Below are 13,660 nucleotides of genomic sequence, written 5' to 3' on the forward strand. Positions count from 1 at the left end.
TAGGCATTTCCGCCACCTAGAAATCGCAGTCAGCTCTATTCATTCGCATCCAATTCTCCTCGACATCCTCGGTTGCATCTTGTTCTCTACTGAGTGCTCTCGGAACACATCCTTGCTTAATTTTTTCGAACTCTCTGTAGTTTTACTACAGTAACACAGTACATAACTACAAAGTTTTATGAACCAAAAAAAGCAGCCACATTCCAAAGCACCTCCCATCCACCAACACCATTTTCAGAAAGAGTCTGCTCCCCCAGAAGAAGAAGAAGAAGAAGAACCACCCGATAGCTCTCTGTATTCCGAAGTCTTTGGCTTTTTGTGGAATTTCTGGCAACAATGGACCCAGTGGTACTGGACAACATTATCAACAGGCTATTGGGGTATAGGCAGGTGCGGGCAGGGAAGCAGGTCCAGCTCATGGAGACCGAAATCCGCCAGCTCTGCACTGTTTCCAGGGAAATATTCCTCCAGCAGCCCAATCTTCTGGAGGTCGAAGCCCCCATCAAGATCTGCGGTGCGTTCTCTTTTGGTCAATATTAGCTTTTGTTTCAATCGTTAAAAACTTAAAGCTTATGAAACAAGAGTAGTTTTTCATAATATGGTCTTGATGGTTGGTTTCTTGGGATTTGGATGATTTGGTTTTAAATTGGATGAAGCAAAGTAGGTTTCTTGAATGCTATCAATGTTGGTGCTCGAGTCATTGCATGTATGATTCGTTTTAGTAACTTTAGAGCAAGTGTTTTTGTTGTAGATTTTGAATTATTCACTTGCTTGCATTGTGTTTATCACCCTTGAAGTTGGGTGAATACCAAGCATTCTACCTACCAAAAAATTGGATAGTAATCTCTGTTATTTATTTACCAGGTGACATTCATGGACAATATCCTGATCTTTTGAGGCTTTTTGAGCATGGGGGTTTCCCTCCCAATGCCAATTATTTATTCCTAGGGGACTATGTTGACCGTGGCAAGCATAGTTTGGAAACAATATGCCTTTTGCTTGCCTATAAAATCAAGTATCCTGAGAACTTCTTCCTCTTGAGAGGGAATCATGAATGTGCATCAATTAATCAGAGATATGGATTTTATGATGAATGTAAACGCCGGTTCAATACAAGACTTTGGAAAGTTTTTACCGATTGTTTCAACTGTCTTCCGGTGGCGGCGCTCATAGACGAAAAAATATTGTGTTTGCATGGTGGCCTTTCTCCCTTTTTAACAAATTTAGATCAAATCAGGGAGTTACCTCGTCCATCTGATGTTCCTGATTCTGGTTTGCTTTGTGATTTGCTTTGGTCGGATCCTGATGGAGATGTCAAAGGCTGGGCAATGAACGATCGCGGGGTCTCTTACACTTTTGGTGCTGATAGCGTCTCAGAATTCTTGATGAAGAATGACATGGACCTTGTTTGCCGTGCCCATCAGGTTGGTGACATTACCTTCTTTTTTCCTCATTTCTTTCTGTAACTCAAGCAGCTTACCAGTATGTATCATCTTGTTCTAATGTTCCAGGTTGTTGAGGATGGATATGAATTCTTTGCTGATAGACAGCTTGTTACAATATTCTCTGTTCCAAACTATTGTGGTGAATTTGATAATGCTGGAGCTATGATGAGTGTTGATGAAAGCCTAACTTGTTCTTTTCAAATCCTTAAGCCTGCAGATACAGGCGTGAGTACATATGAACAGAGCCAATGATGACTTCATGGAGTTCAGTCCAGCCTTCATGAATACCATCAGTCTTAAGAATTCTTGGGGGGAATAAACATCATTTATGTACATTGAACACATCTTTCTAGAAAATAGTCATAACAATGTTCATAAATGTCGTTAGCAAAGTTCATGTACATGGTGTTTTTCATGCAAGTAAATAATTACGTGAGTATTATGTATGTATGAATTCGTTGTATAAGTGGTAGGCATATCAACTGCAGGTTATAAATTTTTTTTTTTTTTTTTCTCCAAGTTGGGAGAGGGGGGTTTCGAAAGAACTTCATTTTGGAGACTGTGAGTTATGCCAACCCGACCTAGAGGTTGCTGGCGTAATTCGCTCATTTTAAAACAAGTTAAATGGAAGTTATTTGTATCATCCAACAATTCTAGAATAATAATGAGATAAAATGTTGAAGATTTGAAATTGAAAAATATTTTATATTTAAATAATATTTGATAATTATGTGTCGATGGCGGAGACTTTTTTTTAGATATTTTTTTATTTGTTATTTTTTAGTTTAGCTCTTTTACATGTTCAGTTAGTTTTAATAATTAATTTTATTTCTTATATATATTTTTTAATTTCTACATTTTTTAGCAGAATGCATGTGGAGGATTCTTTTTTTTTTTTTTTCACTATCTAACTTACAAATAAAAATAAATATTTCATTTAATTTCCTTCCAATCTCGATCAAAGTTTTTTTTTTCCCCTCAATAAAATAGTATTTAATTCACAATCAACTTTAATTTCTAAAAACTGTCACTAATGGTGGCCTTCAAAAGCTAACATTTTTATGGCCAACAGAGGATCTCTCTGGGTTTCAAGCCTAGCGGATAAGAAACAACTAAAAAAGGAAGCAGGGGATACCTTTCAGTTTCAGAGTGTGTGGGGCTGGCAATGGCAGCATTTTCTTCTTACTGTGTAAAACCTCATCCTCTGACCTTACGCCCAAATGTAACACTCCCAATTGCAAACCAATCATTCATTCGTTCTGCTTTCGATTCGATGACTAATCGCTCTGACCCGCCATTCATCTTTCTGCAGAGACTCCCCTGCCCACGGTGCTCCTCCAGAACACCGGATAGCAAGAAACCCGCCGCATCCGGTACCGGAACTCCGCAGATTTTGAAAGTCGTGGTGAGCGGCGCCACAGAGCTTTTGAGACTCTTCTCCTCCTCCTCCACCTACAACAAAAATAGGTACTTTCCGTTTGTTTCCTGTGAGAAGAAAAGTAGGAAAATATAAAAAACTAATTTATTAGGATCTTAACTCGACCCTCAGCTCGATTTTTCTTAGGAATTTCACCTCCTTCATTTTCTGTTTGTTTCGCGCGTAAATTAGCGATAGTGTTAAAGTAACACAGCACGTGTGACAAACTGCAATCAACTGAGCCTGATTCTACTTTGAAAGGAATTTGATCGAGACCTTCTGTTTCTGTGAACAGAGTTAATACAATTTATTTTTGATCGGTAACAGAGCTAATACAATTTTATGCTATAAAGTTCTTTATTTTCTTTTCCTTTCTCTTTCCCACTTTGTTCCTGGGAATGGAAGTTTATGAACGATTGCTTAATAGATATGAGTCTTATAAAGACCACTATAACAAGTTATTTAGTAGAGCTTTAGGTGCATTATTAATTATACGGATTCTTCATGAAAGAAATGTGTGGTATATGTGTGTTGCTAACTTTTACGGCACTGAACTGTTTTGCAAATTTGAAAGAGTGAGTGATGAAAAGAGAGAGGAGATTTTAGTATCTGGTGTTGATGATGTGGTGACGATCCTCAAATCTGATTATGACAATGCCTACTTCGTAACAGGTACCTGGTTTCATATTCAAAACTTTCTTCTTAGAGCATATGTGAGGGAAAAAACAAAAAACAAAAACTCAATTATAAGGGGATGATTGGTTAAAGTTGAACTGTTTTAAAGAGACCAACCCTTTCTTTGCGTATTAGAGAATAATTACATGAATTTAGATCAGTTAATTATCTTTTTATTCAACAGTAAGGCTCTGTGCCAGTAATACTATCTTTTCACTTGAAACAGGGGCTTTTACTTCTGCAATATATGCTGAAGATTGTATCTTTGAAGATCCAACGATTAGATTTCAAGGTAAGGAGACTCATTATGTGGGTTTTTTTTTTTTTTTTTTTGTGATTAGCATTGGTTTTACCATTTTCAATGTGATTTACATGTCTACCACACATTACTTAATGATCAGTTCTCCAACACATCTGACTTTTCTACTATTAGATTCTATATATTTCAGTTTGAAGAGAACCATTATCTCACTTGACTTCTGTTAATAATGTGCAACTTAGAAGCTCTCTCTCTCTCTCTCTCTCTCTTGAGTATCGAAAACTGGCTGAAAATTGCCACTTTATGGAAATCTTCAAGCACTTAAGAGAAGAATCAATTAATTTCTCTGCTTCACTTTTCAGGTAAGGAGTTATATTCACGAAACTTAAAATTGCTTGTTCCTTTCTTTGACCATCCATCAATTGGATTGCAAAAGATTGAGAAGGTAGTCATTCTCCATGTGAAATTTGATTTCAGTTATAATAACAGAATAGTTGGGTATCTGCATCATTGTGTTGACTGATTATGAAATCACTCATTTGGAAAAAAAAAAAAAAAAAACGTGAGTTTTCTTTATCGTTTTGTCTCCATGTTATGCTTCCTACTATTTTTGTAGTTGGGTTTAGCCACAGATTCTTTCTCTTCAGTAATTCCCAGGCCATGAGTGGTATAGCTTCATAATCTAGTCTATGAAAACAGAAACTTAACGGATTTTGTGCCTTTCTTTTACTGTTTGCAGTTCTTTTGAGGTGTTTAGAAGGAAATTGTACACAGCATCCACTTTAAGAAAACAGTTGTTCAGTGTCAGCAGCAGTTGAATTTGTAGTTGATCTCATTCTAGTTACAACCAAAATGTGTTATGCAGCTTGAAAGGGAGTTCTATCCATTTGGGGATTTTCCCATTCTCTCAAAGATTTAGGAAGGCACATTACCCATGATTTCTATTATTCTATGATTATTCTTGTTTTAAAACTGAAGTGTACAGAACATTGTCTCTAGTACAACACTGTTAATATTTCTATTCAGTGTCAAATTGCATTACCACATATTTGGATTTCATTAATGTCTGGTAATATGACTTCTCTGCAGGGTATGAATTCCAAAACTAATTTTGTGCTAGCAACGTGGAAGCTAAGGTGCTTAACCAGACATGTTTCCTCTTACTTGATTATTATTTTCCCTCACTTTTAAAGTACAAAAACGCTCCCCCTTGATTAAATCAACCATTTTGTACTAATTGTTTTCCCACTAGCTGTCATTCCAGCCTAATTTATGGTAAACTTGTTTGATGTCGTCTGCAGGACTTACCTGAAACTTCCATGGAAGCCTCTGATTTGCATTGATGGAAGTACAGTCTATGAGTTAAATGGCGACTTCAATGTAAGAAATTAACCTTTCTTCTGATGCGAAATTCATATAAGAACTTCTTGTTTGTGTGCCATGATTGCCACTAGTTACAGGCACTAGCCTCTTTTACTTTGACAGATTGTTAGGCATGCGGAGAGTTGGAATGTTTCTGCACTCGAAGCAATTGGCCAGATATTCACCCCTAGTTTTGGAAGGTCCAGTGCTTGAATGTTCAAGGCTTAATAAATGTGAAGGAGTCAAAGATTCATACGATATTGCCTCAGCAGTAGCTTCTCATTAGAATTCCTTAGAAATTACTCAGCTTCTGTGAGTGTTTCAGAACTATCAAAACATAACCATTGGGGAAAACATACAACATGGCTCTAGGGTTAAGTTCGGGTTGGAGGTGCATCTAATTTGATAACGCTAATACTTCTATCTGTGAATATTATTAAGAACTTTGGTGACTTGAGGCCCATGACCCTTTTTTTGAGGGGGGCTCATGACATAATGAAGTGAAGAAACCAATTTAAACTTTTAAGCACTTGATTCAGCTTGGCTTGTTTATAGTCATTTTGGAGGATGTTATCGTCTACTTTAAAGCATATAATCAAATTCTGTCTATTTATATAGAGTTTTTGTTTTTTTGTTGGGGGGACGGGGATGGTATTTTGCTGGAACTTGTGTTTTATCCGAGGGAAGATAAAAGAGGAACGATCGGATTTGAGAAAGTTCGCATCATCTATCCCTTCTGAGACATCCATTATATTCTTTACAGTGAAAGAAAGATATATATCCGTTGTGTGGTTATAGTAGGGCACAAGCACTCAGTAATGTTGCCCGCATGAATATACAGGGTCCAGAACTGTGAGCTTTATAGTTTATACCTATGTTAATCTTTAAGGGAACATGATCATTGATTCATTACATTTGTATGTGAAAATAGAGAAGATGGGTGGTAAAAGTGGCAGCGAGAGCTCCTCATGGTCTGGAAAACTGAAAGTCCAAGCTTTAAAAGTAAATCATGTCAACTAGTTACTCTTTTATTTGGAGCCACATGTAGGTCAGAGTGTAAGAAAGATCAAATCCTGTAATGGCTCCAGATAAAATATTGTTATTAAGAAGAATATACACACACACACACACACACATATATATATAACATACCTTATGTGTTTTATTTCATTTTCAAATTAAGATTTGTAGAATATAAGCTATCTGCTTGAGATTTCCTCACACATGTATTGAAAAACAGGAGAAATATATGGACCTTGGTCTGGATGGGGGGACCCTATTATATGGAAATTGAGCGTATGGATGGTTTTTCAATGCAATCCGATCAATGCAACTTTATCTTGAAGTCAAACGCCCCATATTGCATGCGGGTGAGGAAAAACTTTCACCCCTCCCCATCTCACTCTGAATATAGTATATTTACAGTACATTTTTCTAATTTTATTCATCAAAGTTGCATTGAATTTCAAATCAAAGGTACAATAGGAAGAGTGAGGCGCTCTATAGAAAAGTCCAAGTACAAATAATGCAGTGCTGAATAGAAAAATAAAAGGATAAGAAAGGACAATGTCAAATGTATGGGCTCTGTTCTTTGGCAACGTACGTCAAGGAGGGAATTGCCCAAGGAAATAGTTTACTATCATCCAACGAGTGGATTGAGATGTTGCAGTTGGAAGCCATAACCAGTAAAGGGGGGCTTGTGTGCTTGTACTGCGCATGGGGCCACAGATAGAGTTGGAATGGGGCCTATTTTGAATATTTGAGTCCTATGAAGCTACGTACAACAGATGCCACCCATTGAGGCGTTGGAGGCAAGGCCGGTCGATGTCATGTGAAGTGTGTGGAAACTCATGCGTACGTGCGCAAGCCGTTGTATAGAGATGATAAGTAGCAAAGCTCGTTGGTTATTATTTTAAAGAAAGGAGTAGGTTCTTCTTTTTCATAAAAGAGAGGGTAATTGAGGACATTATGTTTTGTTTGGATAAAGGTGGTTTACCTTTTGAGCAAGTAGGTTTGAGGACCAAGGCGGGGGCGGGTGCATGCGCGCATGGATGCATGATTTGGTTTGGTTGGGCGGGGGGATCATATATATTGTACAATATTAGTGGAGAAATATTAATGGAACATCTTCTCCTCATCTAATTCTCACTTTCAAACTGACTACTTCAACCTCATCACTCAGGTCATGTGGTGCATCTTTATTTATAGGATCCGCAGTAAAGTGCAATTTTATGTGCTTTCTCTAGCCCCCACCTTAGTGGGCAATCGCTCCTCCCTCCTCCTCCGCCACACCCCCGGCCCCGCCACCTTCTACTAATCGTATATAGAGAAAGGGAAAAATCCCCCACAACAGCCATAGGAAATTTCTCACAAGTAACTCATGATCGACTCCCATATAATATATATATATATATGTATATGACCAGTACTATATATAGATCATTAATATACTCAAGTTGTGAAAGATTCATAATATATTGATAAATTCGTGACTAGATCTGTTCATAAGAAATAAACAACCGAACGAATCATCAAATCGGAGCTGACAAAAGACATACAGAATGACAGTAGTACTACTGAATCTGGGACATGACCAGATGATGATCATCAAGAACAAAATGGTTGAATTAGCTCGAACAGTACCAGCGCCAATAATACATAAGAATAATTATGATCTTCCGATCAACTTGAAATCATTTTTTTCTTCACAAAAAGGCAGATTATATTACCACAAATCAACTGCTTTCATCAACCAATAAATTTCAAAACCTTATAATCAATTAATCCTTCCTCCAAGCATACAACAACAAAGAGAACCCCCCTCCATTGCTCCCACATGACCTAATTGATGAAGAACACGAACTCCTCCCCCCATCACTGCTTTCCTCTGCCCATTGCAGCACACTTGAACACGACGGTGTCGACGGTGATGGCATTGTACCAGACACTGGCGACGAGGACAAGCTCTTCTTCATCAGCCTCTTTTCTGGACCTACCATATCCGGCCACACCCCACCATCGCCAACTTGAAAAACAAACACACCGTGTCCATTTCCATTATTATCATTCACCCAGTTAAACACATCCCAAAAAAATTCCACTTCAATGCCTCCAACGTAGAATTTCTCATTCCCTCTGAATTTCCATGCAAGCCTTTTGATAATGAGGCTTATTTCTCCATCCACTTTTACTTTCAGCACTCCCCCACTGCACTCAATTCCAAACTCGTGTTTGGTTCCCAAGAACTGAGCTCGGGAAACGTAATTCCTGCGTCCGAACACGTGCTCCCGCCTGGACAGCAGGGCTGGCTCCCGGAGTCGGCGAGTCATAACCAATCCGGATCGTCTAGTCAATTCATCGACAAGATCACCGAGAAAGAATTCAAGCTTGGTATCCCACGAGATGGCGACGTAGAAGCAGGACTCGGGCTCGGCAGAGTTCCTAGTGAACTCGGCCCGGGTGAAGTCCCAGTAGAGCTTGATCCTCTGGCAACGACTGCGGGACAAGTAAATAGACTTGGAGCCGGGTCGAGTTCTGAAGAAAGAGAAGGTTAAAGGGTGGAGAGAGATGGTGATGGAGAAAGAGTCCGCGGCGTAGATGGTGAGGGAGTGAGAGAAGAGGGTTTTGGACCAGGTGAGTGTGAGATAGGAGGGAGAGCCGGAGAGCTGGGTTTGGTATATGCAGGTAATGAGGTTTTGAGGATCGGGTACTTGAGAGCTGCTTGAGAGTGTGTTGGGTTGGCTGAAACATGCTGGAATCATGGTGTTTAACCTTGCGTTTGTTTCTCAAAACATTCACTTCAAGAATTAGAAAGTTTAAAGACAATAGAGAGAGAGCATGGAGATCGATCAGGGGAAGTGGGTGTGAACCATGGGGGGTTTTGGTTTGTTTGTTTTTCTTTGAGCAACTTGGACTTTCTTTTCTCTTCTTCTCAGCAAACTTGGACTTTGATTTTTGGGTAGATGAGTAATCTGAACTTGACGGCCGGGGGAATTTGGAGGTTTTGCTTTGTGGATAGTTATATTTTCTTGCATTTTTTTAAGGAAAATGTCATTGTTAGTGATTTATTTAAGATTTGTGTGGTTGGCTTTTTAACGAGGGGTGGGCAAAAAGTGAGAGATTGCTGTGAGTCCGAAATGATGAAGACACGAGGCTTCCATCATGATAATCATCAGCACCAGTTGCTGAGCCATATATAGAACCCCCCCCCCCCCCCCAATACTGTTTATTCATTCATGCTGGCTTCCATGATTTGCGCCTTTGAAAGGGCGGGCTCTCTCTCTCTCTCTCTCTCTCTCTCTCTCTCATATGGATGGAAGTGAGCTGGGTTGCACTTGAGGGCTTTCAAGTCACATGAATTAGTTCACATGACTTGGGATTTTCCAAAAGTCTTTATTCAAGACACCCCGCGCGCGCGCACACATATATATATATATATATATATATATATATTCTGATTTCAATATTTCATAAAACAATAGCAAAATACATACAAAATATTATCTTTAGCTTGCATCTCCGAAGTGTATGATTCTCCAGGATCAACTTGTAATCTAACATGCCGTGACGAAATTACAAAAGACTAAATTCTTTTAATAGAAATTATTTTCATAAAATAATATTAAAATGCCAGCTTTAGAATTTTGACTAAGTTTGTAATTAATTATTAACGATTGTTCAAGAACAAAATTAAGAACTCATACGTAGTCCAGAATGGGATATATATTAATTTGATCATTTTTATATTTATTTATTTCATTTGCCATCTCAAAAGGTGTATGGAAGATGAGTCCTGGGAAAAGGAGAGGCCCCAACTACTTTTGTAGTGGTGGATGCCAAGAACTTCTGAGAGTCATGTATTCGATGTTCTTGGATTATATATATATATATATATATGTATGCATGTGTGCTGGTGACAAGTAATTATGGCGCAGACACATGAGTTAACTCAGACATGATAAAACAGGCAAACAAAGCCAATAATTAAAAGCCCACTGTATTTTCTATTTATTTTTGCTTACTCATGGATCGATCATGTCGACCTTAATGAATTTTGACTTTATTTATGCAGATCGAAGCTGCTTTCTTCTTCTTTTTATTTTTTATTTTTATCCTTTTTTTCTTTTTTAAAAAGGAGTATGCAACAACCTGCAATCATTTTCATTTTTTTTTTTAATTGTTCGATTCTACCAACTTTTAAATTTTGATGATGTTTTAGACTTTTAGTCCAATAATTTGCCTAACATTTAGTTGGATTTTATTCAATTCATTTCTTTCTACTTTTTCTTATTCAATCATTCATTAATGCATGTGGCTGGCTGGCTGGCCAGACGAACTCCCAATGGAAGCTGGTTTTTACGTACCCATAATAAATCAACGTCTCACAATTGGCCCTCCAAAGCTATTTGTGATGCATGCATGCTATAAAATGACTTCTTAAATGCAACGAAAAGTTTGTCGATCTAAGCATGCATATGAAATTAAGAGGGATCCCGCGGGCAGGCTAGCTAGCTTACTATTTATTCCCGACAGTACATGTTAATTCCACTTCTATATGTTTAAATGTCTAAGCCATGTTTCCACTCATATAATAATTAATACTGATGAGTCACATTTCTTTACCTACGCCGCGTACAGGTCCATGCAATCTTTCGATCGAGGATGAGTTTCACGAGGGAGATGCATGCAGCAGTTTCATTGTGATCGGTAGAAGAAATAGAAAACACAGTGCAATGCATGCACTAAACATGATCACTTTTGACTAAAGTAGATGCCGTACTCTATAACCAAGGCCGTCACTTGGGCTGCACACTATCATGTTGGGAATTAACATATCCTGCAAATCCCGTTGTTTCCGGCCAGAAATTACCAAGCTTTATATCACTATACATATCAGGCCAATAGGTATAACGAAAACTGTATTTCAAAGTTTTATCTATAATTTTTAATGTGGTTATTATGTCGATCTATTAATTCTGTTGAGAAAAGAAATCTTTCGTGATGATCATGAATGCTCAGAGATCAAGCTAGCTAGTTTCCATATCATATCACAAGAGTTAGCATGATCTGCCAGACTGCCTCCTTATTTCTCCCCTTTTTCTTATATTTTCATTTACTTCTTGTTCTTTTAGATAGCTAGGTGAGAGAATATACACTATAAAAAAATTGTTTATTTTTGACCAGTTAATTTTAACGAAATGACTATTTATAACTAAAATAAAACTATTTTGATTACAAATAGTCTTTTCATCGCAAACAAATGACTATAAAAACCCGTTTTTCTTATAGTGTATATTGGCCAAACGAAAAATCTTTAGATGCGAGATTAATAAGGGAACTATATATATAAGACAAAGCTAAATTCTTAGGTACCGACTCAGATCAACTCAAGACTTTAAAAACAGAACTGTAATACCAATATATATTTCCAGAAATGATTCCAAGTTCCAACAAATCCAATATTATTGGAAAATTCTAGGGCCTACCAAGTACTTTGATCAGGAGATCGATGTTAATGATTTAGATATTATTCTTCATCTTTTCTTTTCTAAGAAATTAAACAAAATATGCATATATTCATGCATGGATTACGAGTGATCAGATTGAGGAGCTAGGATCGACGTCACTAGCTGCAAATATTCATGCGAATCATGGCATGGTTTCGCAGATCATATTGCTGCAATTAAGCATGCACGCCGCTGATCATTTGACAAAGCTGATATATCATTATTGCAGTTGTGCTAGTTGCAAGTTTCCAATTTATGACAGCAAAGGCATATACCCAGAAGCCCATTTATATCTGATCTTTTGCCACTTTTTTTCCTAGCTGATCCCAGCTTCATGCTGGCCAAGGCCGCCAATTCATGTTGAGCAGCCTTCATAAGCAGACTATCTTGCTCAAGAGCCACTAGAACTGGCGAATCTCCAATTCCTCGAGCCATGGCTTGCATAAGTTCCCTGATAAGGGCCATAAATTCCTTACGATCAATCACCCCATTTTTATCCTCATCAAACCTTTTGAAAACGATTTCGTGCAGATCATTGGTCTCTTCTTCCGGTTCCGACTTGTAGTATCCCAATGACAAAACCCTATGGAATTCTCCACGAAGCTCTTTTCGTGAAAGCGTACCGTTACCATCGATATCTAGCATCTCAAAACATTCTTCAATGCAACTGTTGAACGTCTTTCTATCTTTGACGAATCCCATTATCGTCGAGCTATTAACCATGGCTACACTCATTTTGATCGAGGAAATCGATCTGCAGCTAGGCCGGTAATTAGATGATCAGGCCGGTATAATTGATCATGATCAATTGTTTTACTTATCTCACTTTTGCATATATATATATATATATATATTTGCTAGCTGTTAATCCTATATTTAGAGTTTTCAGGTGGTTGATTAGCCTTTAATTTAGAGGTTTTGTCCCATGCATTGTCCTAATTTGCACACCAAGTTCCATTTGGCGTACTCGATCTAGCCCAAATCCCTGTTTAATTTCCTGATAATAGCGTGGTAATTTTTGTTCTAAATTATATTCATATCGATCGATCCTTGATTAGTCATAGACAGATTGTGATCATCGGCCACTAGTACGTAGTACTTTTGACATCACCAATTTATAAGTTTGTCCTGTAATTGCACCCCTAGCTAGCTAGTCGACCTGTTTTGGGCTTTTTGCAGGTACGTACGTGCATGGCTAGTCATGTTGATCAAAAAGCTTTGTTATATACAGCCCTTAGCTAAATTGAAATAAGCTTAAATTGATACCCAAATATATATTAACACAACCACGCACCCACCCGAAATTGTGTAAGAAATAAAACTTAGATATTAATGTTTTTAATTAATGCCTAAATCATGAGTTATTTGGTAAATATTCATGAGTTTGGAGATCAAGCTCTTAATAAAAAAATAATCAAAATTATTTTACCATAAAATTGGCAAAAACACACTAATCAGGATTAACACATAAAGATCATGATGATCACTCTCACTGATCTACATGACGTACGCACAACCTTTTACTTTAATTTGCTACAATCACATTATAATTAAGGAGCTGATCTCGTCACATGATGGACACAAAAGACACTGCACTTTCCACTTTACAGTTTACACTCGCAGACTGACACAACACTCAGTAAAGTTCGGATAACATGCGGCAGGGAATTCATTTTATAAATTTAATTAGTTAGTTTTTAATAATATTAAATAATAAATTTTTTAAATATATCACTATTTTATTAAAATATTAATTCATTATTAAAAAAATATATATTAATTTTCAAACATTGATATTATATTTTAAAAAAAAATTGATATGAACTAATCATAATATTGCATAACTAAAACTTAAAATAATTTTTTAATAATTTGAACTCGCGCAAAATACAAATAACATGCAGGAGAGGGAATTTTTAATTTGCCTGCATGTTGCTAATTAATTCATGGAAATCATGATCTACTATATATATATATATATATATAGTTAATGCTA

General features: G+C 37.2%; 4 protein-coding genes across 8 annotated transcripts; 2 read left to right on the forward strand and 2 right to left on the reverse strand.

The window, feature by feature from the left end:
- Positions 1–127: 127 nt before the first annotated feature.
- Positions 128–1,949, forward strand: LOC109009707 (serine/threonine-protein phosphatase PP1-like). Its single transcript, XM_018990299.2, has 3 exons — positions 128–514; positions 865–1,424; positions 1,512–1,949. The coding sequence occupies exons 1-3, from the start codon at positions 337–339 to the stop codon at positions 1,695–1,697; spliced, it is 924 nt and encodes a 307-aa protein (XP_018845844.1). The 5' UTR covers positions 128–336; the 3' UTR covers positions 1,698–1,949.
- Positions 1,950–2,464: 515 nt separating this feature from the next.
- LOC109009706 lies at positions 2,465–7,340 on the forward strand. 5 transcript variants are annotated; one of them, XR_001999099.2, is made up of 9 exons: positions 2,490–2,667; positions 2,758–2,912; positions 3,437–3,534; positions 3,764–3,829; positions 4,159–4,241; positions 4,886–4,932; positions 5,098–5,176; positions 6,399–6,528; positions 6,635–7,340. XR_001999099.2 is itself a non-coding variant. In XM_018990297.2 (8 exons), exons 1-8 carry the CDS (start codon positions 2,611–2,613, stop codon positions 6,450–6,452), a joined length of 639 nt encoding a protein of 212 aa, XP_018845842.1. In that variant the 5' UTR covers positions 2,490–2,610; the 3' UTR covers positions 6,453–6,604. The 5 variants fall into 5 exon arrangements, 3 of the variants coding, with proteins under 3 accessions (XP_018845842.1, XP_018845839.1, XP_018845840.1); XM_018990297.2 differs by lacking the exon at positions 6,635–7,340 and having other exon boundaries at positions 6,399–6,604; XM_018990294.2 differs by lacking the exons at positions 6,399–6,528; positions 6,635–7,340 and adding an exon at positions 5,282–5,684.
- Positions 7,341–7,631: 291 nt separating this feature from the next.
- Positions 7,632–9,276, reverse strand: LOC109009705. Its single transcript, XM_018990293.2, has one exon. The coding sequence runs from the start codon at positions 8,917–8,919 to the stop codon at positions 7,939–7,941; it is 981 nt and encodes a 326-aa protein (XP_018845838.1). The 5' UTR covers positions 8,920–9,276; the 3' UTR covers positions 7,632–7,938.
- Positions 9,277–11,743: 2,467 nt separating this feature from the next.
- Positions 11,744–12,399, reverse strand: LOC108979477. The gene has a single exon (XM_018950157.2). It carries the CDS (start codon positions 12,397–12,399, stop codon positions 11,899–11,901), a length of 501 nt encoding a protein of 166 aa, XP_018805702.1. The 3' UTR covers positions 11,744–11,898.
- Positions 12,400–13,660: the final 1,261 nt, after the last annotated feature.

The sequence above is a fragment of the Juglans regia genome, chromosome 11 (assembly GCF_001411555.2).
Source record: "Juglans regia cultivar Chandler chromosome 11, Walnut 2.0, whole genome shotgun sequence".
In the NCBI taxonomy this organism is placed as follows: domain Eukaryota; kingdom Viridiplantae; phylum Streptophyta; class Magnoliopsida; order Fagales; family Juglandaceae; genus Juglans; species Juglans regia.

What these genes read in the sequence shown, in the direction of transcription:
- LOC109009706 (XM_018990294.2), top strand. Translation starts at nt 2,611, where the DNA reads ATGGCAGCATTTTCTTCTTACTGTGTAAAACCTCATCCTCTGACCTTA. An exon ending in CTCTGACCTTACGCCCAAAT is followed by an intron (nt 2,668 to 2,757) that starts GTAACACTCCCA and finishes ATCTTTCTGCAG; the next exon opens with AGACTCCCCTGCCCACGGTG. An exon ending in CTAGCAACGTGGAAGCTAAG is followed by an intron (nt 4,933 to 5,097) that starts GTGCTTAACCAG and finishes TGTCGTCTGCAG; the next exon opens with GACTTACCTGAAACTTCCAT.
- LOC108979477 (XM_018950157.2), bottom strand. Translation starts at nt 12,399, where the DNA reads ATGAGTGTAGCCATGGTTAATAGCTCGACGATAATGGGATTCGTCAAA.
- LOC109009705 (XM_018990293.2), bottom strand. Translation starts at nt 8,919, where the DNA reads ATGATTCCAGCATGTTTCAGCCAACCCAACACACTCTCAAGCAGCTCT.
- LOC109009707 (XM_018990299.2), top strand. Translation starts at nt 337, where the DNA reads ATGGACCCAGTGGTACTGGACAACATTATCAACAGGCTATTGGGGTAT. An exon ending in AGCCCCCATCAAGATCTGCG is followed by an intron (nt 515 to 864) that starts GTGCGTTCTCTT and finishes TTTATTTACCAG; the next exon opens with GTGACATTCATGGACAATAT. An exon ending in TTGTTTGCCGTGCCCATCAG is followed by an intron (nt 1,425 to 1,511) that starts GTTGGTGACATT and finishes CTAATGTTCCAG; the next exon opens with GTTGTTGAGGATGGATATGA.